The sequence below is a fragment of the Thunnus maccoyii genome, chromosome 8 (genome assembly GCF_910596095.1).
Source record: "Thunnus maccoyii chromosome 8, fThuMac1.1, whole genome shotgun sequence".
NCBI lineage: Eukaryota > Metazoa > Chordata > Actinopteri > Scombriformes > Scombridae > Thunnus > Thunnus maccoyii.
The window spans coordinates 31,329,175-31,351,261 of record NC_056540.1 but is presented as its reverse complement, the minus strand read 5'-3'; the positions used below and the strand labels follow the sequence as shown (position 1 = coordinate 31,351,261).

Sequence of the window (22,087 nt, the reverse complement as noted above, 5' to 3'; positions counted from 1 at the left end):
AATATAACTTTATAGTGTATGTATTTTTATTTCTATTCAGATACCGCACACTCACACACATACATAAACTTGAATATACCAGCGTATTGGAGTACTCATGGCCTCGACCGTCTGTGTGGTGATTAAAGAGACTGAACTTAATCTTGAGAGTATCCAACTATTCCTTCTGACCGGGGAGGATTCAGCTGATGTATCCTTAGCTGGCGTCAGGCACATAAAACACTCAATAGTCTTACTCATAATATCATCCTGTTACCTGACGCTACTAAGGGACTATTTGTTACCACACTTTCTCTTTGCTAATTCTTGTTCGACAAACTGTACATCATATGTCCTCATGATTTTTGATGATGTCGAATTTTTCAGCATTTATGAGTGGTGGACTAGCAGTTCAGCCAGTGACTATCTGGCCCCCTTTATTCATCTATATGTTGTCTAATGTTGTCTTGAAACCTCATTTATAACTTACACTTTTAACAAATACCAAAGTCCTCTGACACAGACGGACCTTCAACAATACTGAAAGATAGATTTTCTTCACACACACAAAAAAAACCTAAAACAAAACCTTACATATACATTGGTAATAAGAAAATGTAAATTCTTTTGTACACTGAGTGGTTATCTTACTGTAAATGGGAATGGAGGCTGTTTTGTTATTTGTTATAGCATCATAGGTCAGGATTACACATCACACCAGATGTTGTGCTGCTGTGCTGCTGCATTGCCTCTTCCTGGTTAGCTTTGGTTGGATTTAGTGGGAAATGTAAACCCCTGACCGGTATAAAAACTAAACTTCCCTATGGACAGCTGCAGTAGATATTCTACATGAAATGCCAGAAAAATGGTTATTTAAAATGATCATTAATACCTCCAAACTTTATTAAACTGTAAAAATGAACAAGTGTAATTAGAAATTAAAGTTAATATTTAAAAAGTGCAATATAAAAAAGGCTAATTAATGATATTATTCTCTTTTAGGCAGGTTTTCTTTGATACTGTACTCCAGTGGACATCCAGCAGGTAGTGAACAGCTGCTGAATGACTTGTTGTGACACGCTGCCATCTAGTGGACGTTGTATAATATTAGCCAGTTTTAGGTAAATGTACAAAACAAACAGAGCATATAGTTTACTGTAGTTATGACAGTGACCTCAGCTTCACACTCTTATCAGCAGTCTGCAGGCAGACGACTACCGTCAGGCCGAATTTCTACTAACGCCTAAATTTTCCTGGTAGGCTCAGTTACATGAAAATCAACTCCTTCAGTGTAACGTACAGTATATATACATCCTGAAGTGTTTATCTGGTCGCAACTCATTATCTTTATGCAGCGGTTGTCACATGACATGCTGCCACATGAGTACAATATTCTGAGAAGAGCAGATTCTGAGAAGCAGCAGGGTTGTTCAAGTGTTTATTAAAAGCTTTATTTATGTACAATAAGACACTTCTGGCTCTCCACCATCTGGAATGGCAGTTTATATATTTACAAGTATTTACATGACAAGAAAACAATATGTAAAATATAGCTATAAAACTCTGAGGGCAGACAACTTTCTTCAAAAGGTATTCATTTCAAAATTAGAAATATCAATTTTGGGAAGATGTGCAGGGTCAAATTAATGGATATTTTAAAAAAAAAGAGAAAATGATTGTGTCTTAAAAATATGACTTTTTGATCCAGGAAGAATTTGACATGAGGACTAGTTTGATTGTTTTCCTCCGAATTTGCTTCATTTCCATGAAAGTAATGAGTTTGTCTGAATAAATGTTTTTCAAAATTTCAGAATGAAACTTAATTTCATTAGTGTAAATGCCATATAACTATTGAGATATTATATTCTATATTTGTGCTGCAAGCTTTAAAAAGCAATAATATAACTGTAGTGAAACGGTTCAGAATTTATGCATTTGAACGGTATCATGGGTAAAATTAGCTTTTGTTAATATGAAGTTAAAATTAACTTGTAAAACTCACTTTTCTTAATATAAGAAACACACAAACATATGTACAGGTGGACAGTAACATGGGATGCACATACAATTCATGTGCAGTGGAAGGCGGCAACATTTCACGTTGTGAATAAAAGGATGTGTCATTTTCAGCACTACACTGTACTGTTCAATACAACATAAAGAGCAGTTATTTTATTGCTAACTTAACTAGTTTTGAATCTCATTATAGCTATCAAAAATATTCAAAACTGAGATGAAAATGCGTAAATGCACTAATTATTATGTAAAATAATTTAAAATGTATATTATGGATTATGTGCATGGTACAAAAATAAAACAATTAACTACAACTGAAATTGAATTAAAATTAAACTGAAACAGCCAAACCAACACTGAAAGCAAACTGAGACATCTGCAAAAAAAAAAAAGACACAAAAATGTTAAATTTAAACTCACGGTTGTGTTGAAAATGTCACATCCTCTATACAAGCATTCAGCTCTGTTTTCAGCATGAATTTGTATTTCTTCATCTTTGTCAGATGAAAGTGCACCACTCCCTTCTTCTTGATAAATGACTACAAAATCTTGGCCAGTAAGCACTGATTTGCAGGCCAAATGATGTCCAGAAAGCTGGATTAAAACTGAGCCAAGTTTAGTTGAAAAGTGAGTGTTGTTTTCAAAGCACTTAAATTACTATATTTCAGTGTGTTGCGATGATGTTATCACAACAGTTATAGATAACCTAAACGTCTAGAAAAACTGTAATTTTTCAACCAGATTTTGGCAAATTTTTAATTTAGATGTCTAGACTTCTTTGGACCTACAAAATCAGTGCTTATTGGGTGATACTGTGTAATAAAAGTATTACTGTGCAATATATCACAGATTGACACAGGGGAATAATGGTCTCACAGGAAAAACCTGCAGGTGTGTGAGCAGATGACTGTTCTCCAGCTTAAGTTCTGCTGATCCCAAACTGACAACATAATCTCATTTCCACAAAACCACCTTAAGAAGAAAACACACTAAGTTCTTTGGCAAATTTCAACCAAATAAATATTCCGCTGCTCCACCAGAATCATCCATGTGTCTCCAGTTCGCTTCATTATCTTTGTGCTATGCTATATTTATTTTTGCATTTGCATCAGGAAATATTTAGCAACTACACAACTAACCCGAGGATGCTCGCAACTTCCCCAATCATCGACTTTCCCTGGTAAATTCATCTCAGAACCACTTTTAAAGAGCCAAAGTCAAACGATGAATCAATCCTCAATCTCCACAAACAAACACTTCCTTGTAACTGCAGAGGAGCACCCACTTTCTCTAGAATTTGTCTTTGCGTACTTATCACGTGCTTATCACGTGCTTATCATGCTTATGTTGCTGGCAGCACCAACAGAGGCGTCTTCAACTTCAACCAGCTAATGCTCAAGCTAGCAGCTAGCAACAAAGATGCTGACGAAAACATTTTACTCTCACTTTTCCAATGACATGACTATCAAAGGGGTTCTTCTATTGCAGTTCTTTTTAACAGCTGACCTGCGATATTTCAACTTTAGTAAGTTATTGCAAAAACCCTAATGTTGCAAACTGTATTGCATTTTTTCTTTAAAGCTAATTTGGTTGATATACTAATCACAAAACACACACATAGTTTCCATCCAGAACTTGGCTACCATTTAAAATCATCTGTACATGTAGCTTTACTTACATTATCAATTCAAATATAGAGCAATATGAATAATAAATATCATTGTCTAAGACAACAAAATCAGGCAATGACATTAGATATTCTGTTTTCTCTCTTCTGAGTTAATGCAAGTTAGCAAACCATCTCTCAGTACATGGTTAAGTTTAAGTGCTACCAAACATCATATGGAAGCATGTTAGCATAAAAAGTGCTTTGTAGGGGCAACCATCGTTAACGAAGGTTCCTAATTTGAGTCCAGCCTCAAACCCTGTATGTATTTACACATATCTTCTCTTGTTCCTGCTGTCAACTATCTAAAGTTTTAGCTTTGAAACTTGGAAGAAGTAGCTCAACATCTCAACATGCTATATAAGCACAGATAGATCCTGGTCTTCATGGAAATGATCTACCCAGGAACACATGGATGACTGTGGTGTCCTAATTCGTATTATTTGAGTGAAAATATTTGATCACTTTACAGTGAAGCATGCCAACACTATACTGTGTGTTCAGTGCAACATACAAGCTAACATCAGTTAAAAGAGCTGCTGACTCACAGCTGGTAAAACTGGGATTTGTTTGCTGTGTGCTCATTTGCCAAAAAACTGAGTGTCGTTCCTTTACCACCAAAATCGTTTCTGATCCTAAAGACCCCTGAAGAACTTCAGAGAAAGTTCATAGGTCAGGAACATGGTGGCGCTCATCGGGAAGCCTCGAATGGCGTTGACTGATGTTCCACGGAAGAAAACCTGCACACAGAAACATACGGACAGTTTTAGGGATTTACATTATGTTTGTTTTTCATTATCTGGAAAATCAAGGCTGGAGTTGGATAGCATTTATCTGAATCCGGTATTGAATCCACTCATCAAATTACAAAATCAATTTGTAAGTTGAGAGTGCAGAATTACAGCAGTTTTGAGAGGCAGTCAGATTTATGTTCATGACTTGCATAAAAAAAATAAGCAGAAGTTGTGAAATGTTCATTACATATATCTGACACATGGAATAACAACAGGTGTAGTGTACTTATTTTTGCACGCCTTAGTTTTCACACTATATATAACTTAATTACTGAGATATAAAAAGGTAGTGGTAGGCACCTTTTAAACTTTGGACAGAGCAGTTTGCCCCACTTCCCCTCTAGATGCTAAGCAAGCTAAGCTAATCACCTCATAGCTCTAGTTTCATACTTCAACAGACGAGAGTGGTATTAATCTTCTCATCTAACTCTCCACAAGGGAGCAAATAAGCACATTTCCCAAAATGCCTGAGTCAATATCATACGCAATGTTAAATGGGAAGACTTTGACTCCTGATGTGATTTAAAGTGACGCCTCTTTTGCGTCATGAATGATATCCAGTTTCCAGACAACATCTTTGGCAACTTACTCATGACATTAACTTTAATCTGCCATCATTGATGTCTGGCATTTTAACAGGTGAAAGCAACTGCTACCTAAATGTTATGCACATTGCAACTGCAAGCTGAGGATAAAAAGAAATAATTGCAATTAGAGCTGCAACAATTAGTCAATTATTCGATTAGTTGACGACTATTAAATTAAATTTTTGACAATAGATTAATCTTTTTGAGCCATTTTTAAAGAAAAATGTCAAATGTGAATATTCTCTGGTTTCATTAGTCTTCTGTGAATATGAACTGAATATTTTTGGGTGGTGGACTGTTGGTTGGGACAAAAAAAGACATTTAAGGATGTCAGCCTGGACTTTGGGGAAACAGTGATCAATATTTTACACCATTTTCTGACATTTTATGGACCAAACAACTAATCAACTTCTACTACAATCACTTAATTGAGAAAATAACTGACAGGTTAATCGATAATGAAAATTATCATCAGTTGCAGCCAGAGTTTTCTTTGCTTACTTTATCTTACTATATCTTCCTTTAATCTCAGATTTTGCACAATTTTTCATTATCAGGATTTTCTTTACATTTTAATCTCTTTCTTCCAGATCTGTATATGAAACTAAAGAACATTATCCCAAGATAAAACTTTTGACTTTTAACAAAAACACAAAGTGCACAGGGAACACAGTGTTGTATCTTCTTTTGCTTTAGAGGACAGTATCCTATAATAACCTGACTCATTGATCCGTGAGTTCACATGAGCAGTTCAGTCCCCTCCTGGTGACCTTCTGTTATTGATCACATGATTGTTTTGTTAAACAAAGTTTCTGATGCTTTTCCATGTTGGAAGCCTGAATAGTTTGTCTACATTTTGTGACCTTTGACATTATGAACATTATGAACCCTGACACCAGGACGTTGGTTTTGGCAGCAAATCTGTTGTTGATTTGAGAGGGATTAATACAATCACGTTGCAACGGTTCACCTGACATAACCCCCACTAAAGCTAGACAAAGTCACAAATCTGCTGTTTGTAGTTTCATGGAACAGTTTACAGCTGCATCATATACTGATTCTTGTTGATAGATCAAAACCATTTCATAAATCAGGATGAGAGCTGCAAGTTTTGTCTGTATTTCATTGTAATGTCACCTATATTTTCCAGCTTTTTAAACATTTTCCTATAAATGACACTAATCCTAATAAATGAATCTGATTATCCATTACTCTCAGATCAGTGGAGAACCAGAGTCTGTTTATCATACTGCATGTGTGTGGGTGTGATGCCGTGGCTGCTGTTGGTGTAATGTGATCTTTATCAGAAGACGTTGTCTGGATGCTGAGCTTTCATTCACCAACAGATTCACGTGGATCAACACCCTTCAGGGGATTCACGTTCTGAAAATACAGCTTGACGCTTGTCGTGTTTACACTCTTCTAGGGTTTCACCTCTGAATGATTAAACCATCTGTTTCATTTACAGCAGCTAGTAACCCAGTAACCCTGGCACTCCGGGAATGGTACTCAGCATCTTTGGTATTTAAAGAATAACTACACACCCAAATTCTGCTGGTTCCCTCCCTCCCAGCATATTTTAAAAAATGCAGCAGAGGACCGGATAGGACAATGACTGTAGGGGGCGTGACTATGTAGTGTGTGACACAGGAAGTAAGGGGACACCAACTGACCACCGCTCAGTGTAGCATGAACAGAGATGTAGAGCTGGTAGACTCTCCGTGTCCGTGCTGGAAACACAGAGAGTCCTTTGACAGTCATTAGAGGCTCATTCACGGCACTTTGTAAAAGTTTCTGTGTGGTACATGTGTGTTATCGCTGAGCTCTGCTACGAGAGGCTCTCCTGTATGTGTGTGTGTGTGTGTCTGTGGGGGAGTGACGTAGATAAGTCCCAAACGGTTAAAAGATGTCAGCATTGGCCTTGCAAGGTTCAGAGCTGTTTTTAAACAGAAGATTACGTGTTGAGCGTGTTGTTTTATACATTCGGTGTCAACGTCAACATTAACACCAGTACTGATATGTTTCATCACAGTACGGTGCAGTCATTTAATTCAGATTACAGCTCCTTTGCAGTAACATGTAGAAATAGAAAACAAGCAGGCAGGAAACAGTTTGGAAGACGTCCCGACCTCAGCCGCACGTTTCACACACCCCTCCAACTCTGAACTGAGCCAGCATCAGGTGAGCAAGCCGGCTAAGCTACATCACAACTTTGGAGGTCACATTTCTCCTCCTTATCTGTCAGCTGATGGCAGACATTGATATCAACACTCCATTAACCGCACTACGACAGCGAGCATGCCGACCCCCAAGTGTAAAAGTAACAGAGTGTTACTGGGATTAGTAACTGTAATGTAATTATTGAATTTCAAACTGTAATCCCTTATACCACTCATTACTGAAAAAAGTAATAATATTACTGTAATACATTACAAGTAATGCGTTACTGCCCAACACTGTTTAAAATACAGAAATTAAATAGATGTTTCTGCTGAGTTCAGAGGACAAGTTAAGGACTTAAAATGATATTTACAGCCTGTTAAGCAGCTGTAATAAAATCGTGTCAAAACAGAATCTTCTCCAGTTGAACATGCTGATAAAGCCTCTGAACGTAACATATCAAGTTTTCTTGTTTTTTCATATTTGGTTTTGCTCTTGGTTTGTTTTTGTAAATCTGGAGAAAGTATTTGCTTTCTTATTAAGGGGTTGTACCGCTTTTCACTTTTTATAGATACACTTTTTTGTGATTCGGCCAAGTGTATCACAAAAATGAAAACCGCACGTACGTTAGATCAAATCCATCATTATTTACGTTTTCCTACACAAATAAGCTGTCAAGGAAAAAGGAAGCTCATAATGCAGATGATTCATTCTTGACAGGTTGACTGAGTTTGCGATAAGCACTTTTATGACCGTGTTATGGTTCTGCTGTAAATCAAACTTCTCTTCCTCAGGTTGGAAGTCATGCCGCTCACCTGTGCTCCCTCTGTCTTGTAACTGTGGATGATGCAGTGTAAGATTCCCCTGTACTTCCTCTGCAGCTGAGCGTCCGCCTGCATTCGACTCTTCACCACGTCAGCCGGTGTGGCCGTGACCCAGGAAATGGACCCTTAAGTAGAGAAAAAATAACTTTAGATGTCAAGTGTGAAACACTGCCGGGGTTATGGATTCTTTTCCCCGCAGCGCGTTATGCTGCATTCCAGGTAATTCAGAAAGTCAGATTAACTGGCATCTAATATGGAAAAGTACAAATGGCGCTGAATATTAAACAGGGGCACAATCCAACAACAAAATGTGACTATTAAAATACATTTTTTGTGTTCAAATATATGGCATATAACATGAAATATGTGCTCGGAAAGTCAGGTATCATCTTAATTTGCTTGTTAGTGTTTTGTTTTTTTCTAAATAAGACCACTGGGACATGCAGTGAAGTCAAAGCTTGAAAATTTCAATTTGAAACTTACAAAGTTGAATAAAATACTGTATAATTTACAGACTTTTCCCCCCAAATATGTCCCAATTTAGCATGTGATACTTCAAAGACCACAAAGATGGATCCTTCAGTGGACCTGAAGACTCACAGAAACCAGAAATAACTTAAACCAATGGTGCATTTAGGTGATCTCATAAAACCTGTTGAGTCATATATCCATTCAGACAGCTGGGGAAGTGGAAAAGTACCAGCGGTAAAGTGAAAATAAAAGGCCAGCAATCCTCTTTGAAGTTGTTTCTCAGCTGATATATTTTATATTAGAATTCAGTATTCAATAAAGTCATCAAAAGCTAAATCGCAGTCTATTATTTGGAGACTGGGAGGAAAACAGCCACCTTAGCAGAAAAAAAAATGCTTTTAGAAAATGTGAATTAATGGCTATTTGATGATACACAAAATAAGTTTAGTCTGTCCTACTCCACTGCATTAAAAGGCTTAAACTGAAAATAGTATAAATAGTAAAAATAGTATATAAAAATAGGATATCTTACTAGAAATAACATGGCAAGTTTACTAGATTTTAAACAAAATGTTGAGTTTACTATCGGTGGTTAATTGTTGTGATATGACAGGCAATTGGTTTCCAAACTTTTTTCAAGTGAACTGAACATGTTAGAATTTATGGTGTAGGGCTGCTCTAAAATACCACAGTTTATACCCTTGTCGAACAGCCGCTGTTTATTTTGGACATTTTCAGAGTTGTAGGGGTTCAATTTGGCACCAGATGATGATTCACATACAGGCCTGATGGAAGTGATTTACAGAACACAGGGATTTCAGTCTTCTCTCCAACACGTTTTGACTCTGTCACGTGTTCGTAGGTGGCCGGTCTGCATCTGGAAGCAAGTCTACTTGAAACCTCTGAGACCAAACAATTCCCAAATCAGAGTCCACAGGCCCTTCACTGTTTATCCACCGTGCACACAGCTCACATTCACCCGGGTCGTTCCCTGTGGTTGGCTGTGCGTTCAAACACCCCTACTGCTCTACATTTCAATGCAGCAACAGCCTGATTTCTAAAGTTTGAGCTTCCACGTGTTCACAGATGATGAATGGTTAATGATTTCTTGTAATTGTTCTGTCCTGGAATGAAGCCATCACACTAATAAACCCAGCAACACTCCTAATTAAGGTGAACTGAGGTAACCTTTATTTGTGGCACACCTATCCGGAGCAAACGTCACAAGGTGTTTCACTAGTCAATAAAAATAACCGACACACATCATGCAGTAAAACAGCACACAGACATCAATAAAAGATCAGTCGGCACAAACAAACTTCACACGCTGCTGACTGATCAGATCAAGGCCATTCTGGGTTGTGATTTAGACCGGAAATAGGTTTGTAGCTACAAGGAAAAGTAAAAGAATACTATCTTTACTGTCAAGTAAAATACATCTGTATTAGAGTACATCATTTCCTACTAAACCAGTTGCTACGTTCTATGAGAGAGAGATGGGTTCCTGAGTACATCTCAAACTTGGACATTTTGCAAAACAATCTTCAAATAATCTTCAGAAAAGACTCTAAAGAAGAGGTAACAGTATTAATCAGGAAGAACAGAAGAGGAAATATCATCTTTGGATATATTTTTAAATCAAAACAACCGGCTAGCTGCTAACTGCTAACTGCTACCTGCTGCTGTTACCAACCTACCAAAGGAAAAACTGCACTGAGGAAGCTAACAGAAGAGTTATTTTAATACGAAAAGATACATTAAAAAAGGTCCTTGTTGGTGGTATTCTCTCTCTCTCTCTCTCTCTCTCTCTCTCTCTCTCTGTCTCTCTCTCTCTCTCCATGAACTGGTGTGATGGCGGCATGACCAACGTTTACGGCGGCCTCTCCTTGTTCCAACTATGCAGTGTCTTTGTCCATGTCTAAGTCTACGTCATCGTGTGGAGTGCAAGGGAAATATGTCATCAGTTTCTTTTGGACATTGTAACAAATACTTTTGCTATAAGAAATACTAGCTGGGACAATTAAATCAGCTGAGCGCGCTTATTCTGCTACGCCTAGTGGACCCGAAGGAGACCACAGCCTTGCCTGGATCTGCGCCAGAGAGGAAACATCGAAAGCAGTGTGACAGGACGTGGAAGTGGGGCAAGCACGGAGGAGTGCAAGCTAGGCTAACTGTTAACCCTTACAAACCGGTTGTCCCAACAATTATGTTGCCAAATGTTCTCTGGGCAGCTAAATGGATTATATAACTCCCCAATCAGTGCTGGTCACTCGTTGACATGCAAGGGCTGCCTGCACAAACTGAGACATGTACTTTTCTCTCTATATATGTTTTATCCATTTTCTTCTTTGTTGTTGAAAGAAAATGACAATAAACTAAATCTTGAATCTTGATCTTGATCTTAATTTCTGCACATATACTGTACATTGCTTGAATACAGTTTCTGGATTTATAGAAATCCTCCTTTTAACTTGTTGCATTTATTTGCTGAATCAGAAAAAATAGCTTCCATTAAAGCACAAAGTTTGTGCATCATCTAAAACAATCTGGGCTGGATATACATTCACACACAAGTTCATTTGGTGTGCTCTCATTGGCATAACAGCAGGTGAGGGACCAAAATGAACTGGCATCATGGCTTTGATCGAGGCAATGCAACTTGAGTTGTTGCTTACATTGATCATCAACTTGCCGATATACAATAAACCTGATTTTTCTCAACAATATGATAAATAGTTATGAGTCATGTACTTCATGTTCACTTCTTTTTCATGCGAACTTACAATAAGCCATCAAACGAACTGACCGTTAGTATTCTGGTGTTCTGTCGGAAACAGTTCATGCCAAATCTGATTTAAATGGGAGTGCACTGCTGGCTCAGCTGCTGGACGGTCAACAGCTGTACTGCTTGTGTTTGGTGACAAGAGAGCCAATTGCTGTCCAAACTAAAGAAGCAAAGGAGGTCATTATTTAAGCTGCCGGTGTACTCCGGTGTACAGAAGAGTTTGTCAGATGGTCAAATAGCGTTGGAAACCTCTTCTCCTCACACTTGTCCAATGTCTGAACTGCGTCTGACAATAGCCTATTTTTAATTTTCCAACACTGACAATCTTGACGTCCAGACCAGCTGTGCGTAGGAGAGAAAGAAAGCATACTTTGAACTTGTCTCTCCAGCTGTCTTTTTTCACTCTTTACACAACTATTTGTCACTTCAAATGTATACAACTCAGTGCACCATTATCCTGATATTTAACAATTATTATGTCTTGCCCCTCTTCATGACAGCAAGCTTTTCATCCCACCTTCGAGTGTGGCTGTTCGGAACAGATATATCTGAATGGATGTATATACTGTATATATACACACATTTTTAACCGCGGCCTTTACGTCGTTGCCTGAATATCCGAGTCAGCCAAAACACTGTAAAATGTATCCTCTGCACTCATATTTTGGGATGCCATTTTCACTGTTGGAAATGTAGCTAGATCGCAATTTAAGCGAAGAGAACAAGGAAGTTTTGTTTTTGAGCTGCATACCCAGAAGCAGAGACTAGAAATCAAAGCGAAAATAGCCTGTAGTTCTTCATTGCCCCCAACTCGGTCACTGTATATGTTGAATGAAGGTTCTGGTGCTGGAAGAACAACAGATCTACGCCCCAGAACACTGGAGATAAGGTTGAAATTTGATAAATTGGTCATTTAAAGGGTGAATCAACAATGACTCACATACTGTTGGTCCGGGAAGTATTACTACATTGCTCTGCGTGGGTTAAAAGTGTAACATTGCAGTCACTGTTTCCAACAGCTGCCTAATACCCAGTTAGGTTTTGACATCACTGATCAGAACATACAATAATGCAACTGGATTTGGATACAACCCAAAGAAGAAAAAACACTACTTTATCCTCAGTTTGTCAACTTCCTGTCCCATGAGCCGACGTTTAAGTTGATGAGTTGTAGGCGGACGTAACCAGTGAATACAAGCCAACCAGCTTGTAGTAATTCAAGATGTGCACAATGTTCCTGAAGGTTTAGCTTCACTCTTCTTTCTTTTCTTACTCCTTTCTTACTTCCTGGCCTCACAGCAGACCATAACTTACACTTAAATAGATCCCTAACCCTACTGAAAAGACAATTTAAGGCAAACCAAACTCTAATAACACAACAGAAATACCCAATATATCACTACTATAACGCTGCATATTGTAGATTTGGTCACATTTACCTGCCAGTCCTCCAGCGAGCCAGATGGAACACGGATGAGGGCTGGACGTGGCATCTGGCTTCAGCAGGTCACAGAAGATGGTGTAAGGGATGAAGTAGAGTATATATCCTGGAACGTCCCTCAGGATCATGGCTCCGGCCCCCCTGTACAAGCCCTGGAGGCCCTCGGTCTGCAGGATGCTGCTGATGCAGTGGATGGGGCCACGGTAGAGTCTCTGGTTGGGGATGTCGACAGAGCGCAGAGGGATGTTGGTGCCGTTGGATACATTGCCGGCAAGGTGTAAGTTCTCTGTAAAGAATAAAAAGGAAAATCAACAAGATTAGCAACATCAATGCAATATTTAACCTAATGACTGAGCAGTGTACTCTTTGTTACATGGTTACATGGGGATGGAGGTTTCATGGCTCAGTTTCCATCTGTTTTTGGCAGCATTGGAAGTTGCTCAACGTCCTGATCAGATTCTTCATACGTTATCGATCCATTTACTGTTTGTCATCCTGTTTTTCCATACTGTATTTTACTTTCTTGGTCTATTCTGTACAACATCTACTGCATGTCGGTCCTTCCTGGAAGAGGGATCCCTTCTCTGTTGCTCTTCCTGAGGTTTCTTCCATTTTTTTCCCTTGTTAAAAGGTTTTTTAGGGAGTTTTTCCTTATTCAAATCCAGCGTCTAAGGATAGAGGATGTTGTATTGCTGTACAGATTGTAAAGCCCCTTGAGGCAAATTTGTGATTTGTGATATCTGGCTATACAAATAAAATTGACTTGACTTGACTTTCCTGCTCCTGTTGGTGTATAAACTAGTCTATCTCCTCTTCTGATGGATTTCTGCTTGTATGGTTGTTAAAAATCAGTGGAAGTGATTAATAGACTGTCATAAAACTCAACTTAAAAACATATAACTATATAAAAGATGATTATAGCCAGTTCTTAGGGTGTTTGTGAGCATTTTAGAGATTTGTGTCTTGGTGCATCTTTCTCCAAACTGCAAAAGAAAAACTGACAAAAACATTATGCTGACATCTGACTCTGAAGTGTCTCAAACCATTGACTTCCTGTACACTGGGAATGAGACCACCAACCCTGAATGTGTTAATGCATTGTTAATATTTCTCGCCATTATCAACACAGTCAAAATGCCAACCACAGTTTTGAATGTAGTGAAAAAGAATCGGTTTCTTATATAACCATGTATCAGGTATTATCAGGTTTATCAAATCAAAGTGTTGCCCGATACTGAGTGAATCTTCTGGCACTTTGCACCATCATATAATCAGTCTGGATCTGAGGTGTCTAAACGGAAGTTATCACATGCCAAAAACAGAAGCGTGCGAGTTTAATAGACACCATAAACAAATAAAAGGCAATAAATGTTTCATGTGCAAGTTCATCCTTTAATTTAACGGCTGTGACCTCAGTTTTATTGGTTTACTGTTTAACAGAAAGACAACAAAACCCCAACCAAAATATGACCCTCTACTATCAAACAGCCTCACCCCTGTAGTTTTAAAAGGTGTCTGTATCACTTATCAGACCTTTCCAGGAATATAATTGACTTCCCTAAATTCAGTATGATCCAAATGACAATGAACTTGTGTAATGCGTGGATGAGAGTGCGGATATTAATCACTGTTTCACCAGTTGACTGTGTGAATCGAAAGCAGAAGAAAAAAACTTGGTTCCTCATCTCTGTTCAGCATTTGCACTTCATCTGAAACCGCAGCTCCTTCTAGCACTTTTAATATAACTGCCACTTCAAACCCTCTCAGCACCTCCAATTCATCTGCCACTACAACTTTATTGGTACTTCCATTTCTACTTCATTAAGTGCTTCTCTTTCAACTATCACTTCAAGTTCTTTCAGTACTTCAACTTCAGCCATGACAGCCGTACAAGTAGATACAATAATACAAAACCCTCAAAAGAACAATTTTGAGACATTTAAGCTGTTTAAAATGTTTCAATTGTACATTTTGAGCTACAAAATGCTTTTTCCTTTCTCAGAAATGCTGCTTTTAGGTCTTGCTTTTTAAAATCATGAGCATTCTTATCCAATTACTCAATTAATTACTAGAATTCATCAGTAGAAATACTGGATTCTACAAAAAGTCGATACCTGAAGCCCTAAGTTGAAGTAGTCAATTTTAAGGCTGCAACCAACAGCTACAGCTATTTTAATTACCAATTAATCTGCCGATTATTTTATCGATTAATCATTTAGTCCGTGAACTGTAGGGCCACAGCGAGGTCTTCAAATTCCTTGTTTTGTCTGACTAACAGTCTAAAAATGTTAAGATATTCAATTAACTAAATAACAATAACTAAACAGCAAATCTTCACATTTGAGAAGCTGGAACCATCAAATATTTGGCATCTCTGCTTGAAAAACAACTGAAACGATTCATTGATTATCAAAATAGTTGCCGATTAATGTTCTGACGATCGACTAATCATTGCAACTCTAATAAATTTTGCCACTTTTTGGAATTTTTTGGTGAAAATGTAAGCTTTTGGAACATAGCAAACGTGCAGATGAATCTCAAAGATTTAGATTATGATGCTTAAGTATCTGACATGAATCTAAGCTAAGACTATTGACCTTTAAACAGCCACTTTTCAAGGCTTCATAGATTTTAAGAGGAGTATGACATTTACTTTAGGTGACAGTCTTACACCAGAACTGCAACTTGTGGATGAAGTCTAAATGTCAAGTAGTCAGGTCAGTAGCAGGGACCTTGCTGTTCTCACAGTAAACAGCATGATAAGGTGGAAATGTTTCCAAATCACTGAATGGAGCCTTGTTACACTCACACACACACACAGTGACAGTGTCTGACAGTCAGTGATGTTTGTTCAGTCTCTCAGTATCAGAATGCAATGTCATAATGACGTTCGGCTATTTCACGACCTTGAACTGCTTCAGTTTGATTGGCTGACTGATGATGATGACCGGACACATCGAGTCTGTTTCTGATGCTGATCCTTGTACGAATTTTATAAAAAAAAATTTTAACTTTAGAAAACAAATTGAGTCTATTTGAGCTTCCAAAGACAAATTAAAACAACATATATGCCTGCTAGGACTGTCTGTGTGTGCTCAAGCGTTGTCAGCAACTATGTCGACTATGTTCCAGAGAACCAGAGGAAAAAAAAAAACAGAAACAACAACAGCAGTCATGTATTTTTTTTAAGATTAAACTGTTTTTCCTGCTCTCTGCTGCCTACGGGGGGGGGGGGAATAAAGCCAAAAAAACCCCCAACAAAAACAACTTAACCCTGATTTACCTGCTAGAACCGTCTGCGTCTGCATTTGCAGTCTGATCTTGACCAGATCCACCGGGGCTCCCAGTCCCACTGACACCAGTCCAGTCAGCATGCTGGCCACGGTCAGATCCAGCATGCCACAGGGATGCCGCCCGTCGCCATAGCGATACTTGCTTATGAATCTCTGTGCGTTGCTGAAGAAACCAAACACCACAGAGTTGTAAACGGTGATGCTGGCCAGCGGGAAAGACATGCCTTTAAAGAACCCCATGACCTGAGAAACATGACAGGTTGCAATACAGTTAGTTGTAAGTGATTATGAATTACAAAAAAGACATTTTCTTGTGGGGAAAGAATGTAAAACCCTGGATTTAAAGGAGCACATTTTAAACTCAAGAGTGTACTCAGCGTTTCCTCTGCCAACAATGCACAGAATGAAAAGTAGCAGAATGAAGACTGGAGGTTGCTGCCAAATATTTTTCTTTCTGCAGAAAGCATTCTCTCCTAGTCAAGGGGGGGGGGGGGGGGGGGGGGGGGGGGGTTTGGTAGACACATGTTGAAACTTAAACACAGCTGTCCACTGCCTTAACAAATCATCTGACCACTAAGAGGAGGAGGAGGAGGCCTTTGGTTTCTGTAAGGTAGTGTAAGGCTGACACATACCACAATGATTCATATTGCACCGTCAACCTAGAGTTCAACAGATGCAGTGAACACTTTCCTTCATTTCCCACTGACAATTTAACTTATAATCATTCATATCGCACAAATAATCAAGCTTTGGTGATCTAAAACCTTTATCTTCATTTCAAGCTTTTAAAAATAACTTGGTTAAACTCACTCAACATTTGATCAATTTTTAGGATTCCTGCTGAGAAACTGGGTCACTGAAGCAACAGGGGTAAAACAAAAACTGGAACCGACTCAAGCTAAATAAAAAATAGGTATAAAAACATAAGCAACCCACAAATTACAGTGTTGGGATGCGATAAATATAATGCATGAGTGGAAAAAAATGTAGAGAAGAGTATTATCATTGAGTGAAAACTGACAGCAACACAACTTACTGAGACAAAAGAGGAGATTTATAAATCTCAGGATTTGTTAAGCTCAAAGTCTAAGAAATGTATGACTGAATATTTCATTTCCTCTCGCTCTGTCTATCTTTATTACCAAAGAGCAATGTACAAAGCATCCAGGAAGTGAATTGAAAATGGTTGTTATCTCCTAATTATTCATACTGTACTCAGGACGTTACAGTGCATCGTTTGATCTTTACCGTTTCCTTCCTGTAGATGGTGAGGACACAGTGTAAAGTGTTCTTGTAGCCTTTCCCCGCCTGGAGCCGCGTCTAGAGGAGAGAAACCAAACAGCGTCACAACAGGACTGAATAAAACAGAACAGAAAGCCATTATAGCTCGACTCTGTTCCTTTAGCATCAGCTGAACAAAGTATTTCCTTATAGTTTTCATTGCGCTTTCTCAAAACAGCCTCCTAATATAAGTATCTACTACTTTACTGGACATTAAAATGTAAACACGTCTTCTTTTGTAGCATAAAACAATGATTTTGTTAGCTTTCTACAACAAATACCTGCAAAATACATTGAAAGCTAGCAAAACTAGCTAATCTGAGCTAATCTGGAATTCACCTCTCTATAGACGAGATTAACAAGTTTCAGAAGATGTTTTTAGTGTAAAATCCAAACTACCGAATGGAGCCAGAACTGCAACGTCTTTCACCAATAACATTTTGGATGTGGATTTGCCTTCTTTCTGTATCAAAAAAATACATAATTTCCCCATTTATCCCCTATTTTTCCCCACTTTGTGCATCAGTAAATGGATACATGTCTGTCAGAAAAAACAAGAGCATTTCTTCAAAGAGGCAAACTGGCCTTTCATTGTTCCTACAGGACAAAGCTCCAGAGATACATGAGCCTTATCAAATGGCAGATTTTTGTTCTTTTACACGACTATATTCAGGACGGGGCGGTTATGTATGTGGGAGACGTGTGGTAAAATCATGCCGTAGGACTGAAATACCTTCACTGTGTCCAGTGGATGGCCCACAACAACACTGGAGGCTCCTGCAGCCAAAAGAGAAAGAAAAACAGACACACAAAGGGAAAAAAAATGAATTTACAAAATACCAGAGGAGGAATAAAGAGATTATGTTTCTGTGGAACTGCAGATGAAAAGGCATTTTGTTGAAAAGTTGGATTTACTTTAATAACTGTGAACTTTTCTTTTTCTTTGTAAGACTTTTTTTTTTAAAAGTCCCCTCAATAGACAGCTACACCACTTCATATTAGTTTCATTGTTCCATTATGAAACAAATATTATGGCCTTTTGTTATGCTTTGTGATGAAGTTTGTGATAAAGATGTAGCAAGAGAACGGTCAAACGGTGCTGTAATCATGAGGCCCAGGGGCAAAAATGAGCCATTGTGCCTCATGTCCCCACCGCTCTCTGTGCATTGTGTGGATGTCCCATCACCTTCCAGCACCCATCGAGCACACACACACATACACAGCACTACACATGGCAGCTTATACACTATATTGCTTAAAGACTCATTACACAACCAATAGTTAGTTAGTTATGTCGTGCACATACGAGCGCCTAAACCCATATGGACTTACAAGACACCAAAATACAGCTGAATAAACACATACTTACATTACATTACAAAACAAAGAACTTTGTCTTCTGCACCAAGGGCTACAATTAAAATCAGCCACGCAAAAGGTTCCTTTACTGAAACATCCAGAAAAACTCTTCATATCATCGTCTTTTCTCCTCCTATAGCTGATGGGAATGTACCCGAAGGTAACAGATCACACACACACATCTTTGACTTTTAGATTCCAGTCATCACTGGCTGCAGATCTGTTGTGCGTCTTAAGACTTAAGCAACATCAAATAATTAAAAGAAAATCTTAAAACTAGATTTTGACTCTGGGCGCTCTACCAGACCTCAAGAATAAGTTCTGATGCAGGGCTTGGCTGACTACTCAAATCCTTCCTGATGATATTTGGCTTTAATAGAGCGTATTTTGAAACTTGCCCAACAAATTTACAGTTAGTTGTGATGACCACAAAAACCAACTGACATGCAGTGACCCCGGGGCAGTTGCCCATTTTACCGACTCACTTCATCTGGTTGTTTAATCCAGCTTTGGCTGCTGCCATTACAGTTACAGAAGCAGAAATTGCAAAAAAAAAAAGAAGCTTTATCCTGCAGTTGCCGCTTAAATCCTAGAGCAGAGCTTAAAACTGCAGCTTGTACTCGTAACATGGTTTTAGGGTGTAACTTTATGTATTTAGCAGCAGTTCGAGAATTTAAACTTTTTAAGACATCTCAAGTCTTTATTTCAGATGTGTAACTGAGCAGACAGCTTTGGTTCACTCTGCTGTATATACGTTGAGTCATTTTCAGCTGGAATGCAAGTCAAAGTGTTCGACTGATACTAAATTTTTCTTCAATCTTTTAAACGATTTGCTTTTTTTATTCGTTTTATTTCTTGAGTTGCTCCAGGAAAAAAAAAATCAGTCACAAATCAGTCATCACTTCATCATGCTTTATGCCTCCCCAGATCCTCTAAATATTCATCTTTGCTGCTCAGTACTTCTCCAACATTCCTTTCAACTATGTTTTAATCGACTAGAGTAAGAAAAACAGGATAATTACTGCATGTTAGTTTGATTTTTTTTTTTTTAAACCAACATATCAAACTCCTGAGAAAAAAGCAAGTTTGAAGCCATTAGAAACTTGAGTTTGATTGCATGTGGCCTGGATTAGTTCCTAAAGGTCACAGCAGAGTGAAAGATGCTTCATCTCACATACGACTGTTATTTTATTCACCGACAGACAATGAGAGAAAACATATGAACGGTGTGTTTAGGTGACTTCTTTGTTGCGTCCACTACTGCACATACTGTAAAAAAAGGGCAGATTTTTTGCACTTTTAATAAAAAATTGCACCATTACAGTCAGAATTTCAAAGTCTTCTGTGAAAACGTACAATCAGTTTCGTTGGATTATTGAATTTTGCAGTAGTTTTGTTGCTTTTTGTTCAGTTTTCAGTCAATCAAGTTACAGTTTTTTTTAGCTGTGAGTCATATTTTTGTAGCATTGATGACAGAAATTCTGGATTTAAGGTTGCAACGTTCATCACAGATCATCATCATCATCATCATCATCAGCAGCAGCAGCAGCAGCAGCAGCAGCTTTTTTTATTCTTACATTATTAAACCATGTAAATATTTGAATCACTTTCAAATTCATCCCAAAACTTTAGGTTTTAGTTTAAATTTTACTTTTTTTTTTAAGTTTAAACAGTTTGATCTCAACTTTTTTCTTAATTTGGCTTTACACATGCAACACTTTAAATGTAATTCCAAAGACTTTCTGCTTCTCTTCTCTCAGGTTTTTATTGATCTTTAATTCAGAATAGCTTTTTGCTGCCGCAGGACCATCCTGTATGAATAAACAGGACAACATGGGGTCAGTATGAGGGCTTTGGGAGGCCTACTTTTGTTTATTCAACTAAAACTGATGCAGCAACAGCGCCTCTAACGGCCCGAGCTGCACGCATGGAAATCTACTTCAACAACGTTTTCTCATTAGAATGAAACTAAATCCTTCAACCGCAGCCGTTAAATGCAAGAAGATAAAGCATTTAACTTCAGGATGTTATTTTAGTTGTGAGTTAAAGCAGGCAGGAGGTCAGAGTGTTTATTAGTGTGGTGAAAGCAGGGAGGGGAGAGGGGGGCAACATTTCTCTGCAGACCTTCCATTGTTTACAATGGATGTGGATGCATGTTGATCAGCAGCGGTTTTCCTACAAAGCGGCTTTTTATTGTGCGAATATAACAGCTGTGCGTGTGTTTATCTGTTGTTTTCCTCAATGCAAACCTGATTTCATCCAAACAAACATGCAGATTTGAGAGGACATTGAGTGCAACTCCTACCCCCTCCCCTCCTCTCCCCTTCCTCCCCCAAAAAACCCCCCCCGCACTGATCCACACAACACCAACAGGCAGCTTCACTCTGAATAAAAGGCTGCAAATAACTTAATGCCACTCACCTCCGATCCATCCTGCGATAAAATCATCCAACCGAAAACTCTTTGAGGTTTGCATCTTCAACTCAGAGCTGCTCTGCGCGTCCAAACTTCATCAGTCAGCACATTAAAAAAAAAAAAAAATGATAGTAATAAAAAAAAAAACCACAATCAGTCACAGCGATGAGGAAAACAACGGTCGGACTTTACTGAAAATGTAGTTGCCGGATCAGTTTCTCTGTAACGAAAAGAGATCTTACTGAGTGTCTGCGATGATAAGAGAACCGCACAGCAGGTTGGCACAAGCGGCCAATCACAGCGCGGTTTGGATCTGCGGGATGGCTCTCCCGACCAATCAGATGCGAGCTCTCCAAAGCCACACAGCCTATAGACACAGAGTCATGGAAATGAGCCATGAGGAGGAAAAGCTGAGCAGAAATGCAGACAGACTCTACTGAGAACTGCAGCCTGTTGACACACCGAACCTCCCTCCTCAATGTATCATAGGAGGCTACACCCTGTCTGTGGAAGACTATATAAAGATTTCAGTGATGTTTTATGTTATATTTAAACATATATAGCGCATCTGTAATCAGCTGATCATATTTACAACAACTCTCATCACTCGTTTCTTTTAACAATCAGACTCTGTGTCAATGGGAGGAAGATTTGTGAGTGTCTGTCACCTCTGGAGACAGAAAACAATCAGATTCATAAAGTTATATAATTAAAAAATCATACACTGGACTTACATTCCTCCCTCAGCACTTAAAACAATGGACTGAAGCTCATCTGATCTTTGCTGGTTGTGGATAAATTGGGTAACTGAATCCATATCTTTTTTTTGGACAGAAGTGGATAAAACATTATCAATGTTAATGGATATAAATGTCTCACTATGTCCTATATGTCCTGTACTGTACAGTCTGCCTGCTGGGGTTTAAACTGCTGTCGAAAAAAGACAAAAAATAATGTAGATGTACAGAAAGGAGGCAGAGGAGTTTACAGGTATTATGAGTGGAATAATTTGTTAG

General features: G+C 38.5%; 1 protein-coding gene across 1 annotated transcript; it reads right to left on the bottom strand.

Moving 5' to 3' along the window:
* Positions 1–1,403: 1,403 nt before the first annotated feature.
* Positions 1,404–21,327, bottom strand: slc25a48 (solute carrier family 25 member 48). Its single transcript, XM_042419816.1, has 7 exons — positions 21,078–21,327; positions 18,031–18,074; positions 17,265–17,336; positions 16,007–16,259; positions 12,722–13,009; positions 8,018–8,151; positions 1,404–4,401 (listed from the first exon to the last, which is right to left on the bottom strand). Exons 1-7 carry the CDS (start codon positions 21,130–21,132, stop codon positions 4,297–4,299), a joined length of 951 nt encoding a protein of 316 aa, XP_042275750.1. The 5' UTR covers positions 21,133–21,327; the 3' UTR covers positions 1,404–4,296.
* Positions 21,328–22,087: the final 760 nt, after the last annotated feature.

Bases quoted from the DNA above. Each gene is read 5' to 3' on its own strand.
- slc25a48 (XM_042419816.1), bottom strand. From the start codon at position 21,132: ATGCAAACCTCAAAGAGTTTTCGGTTGGATGATTTTATCGCAGGATGG. The intron at 17,337-18,030 runs GTATTTCAGTCC...TCTCTCCTCTAG, and splicing joins ATCCACTGGACACAGTGAAG to ACGCGGCTCCAGGCGGGGAA. The intron at 16,260-17,264 runs GTAAAGATCAAA...CATGTTTCTCAG, and splicing joins CCATCTACAGGAAGGAAACG to GTCATGGGGTTCTTTAAAGG.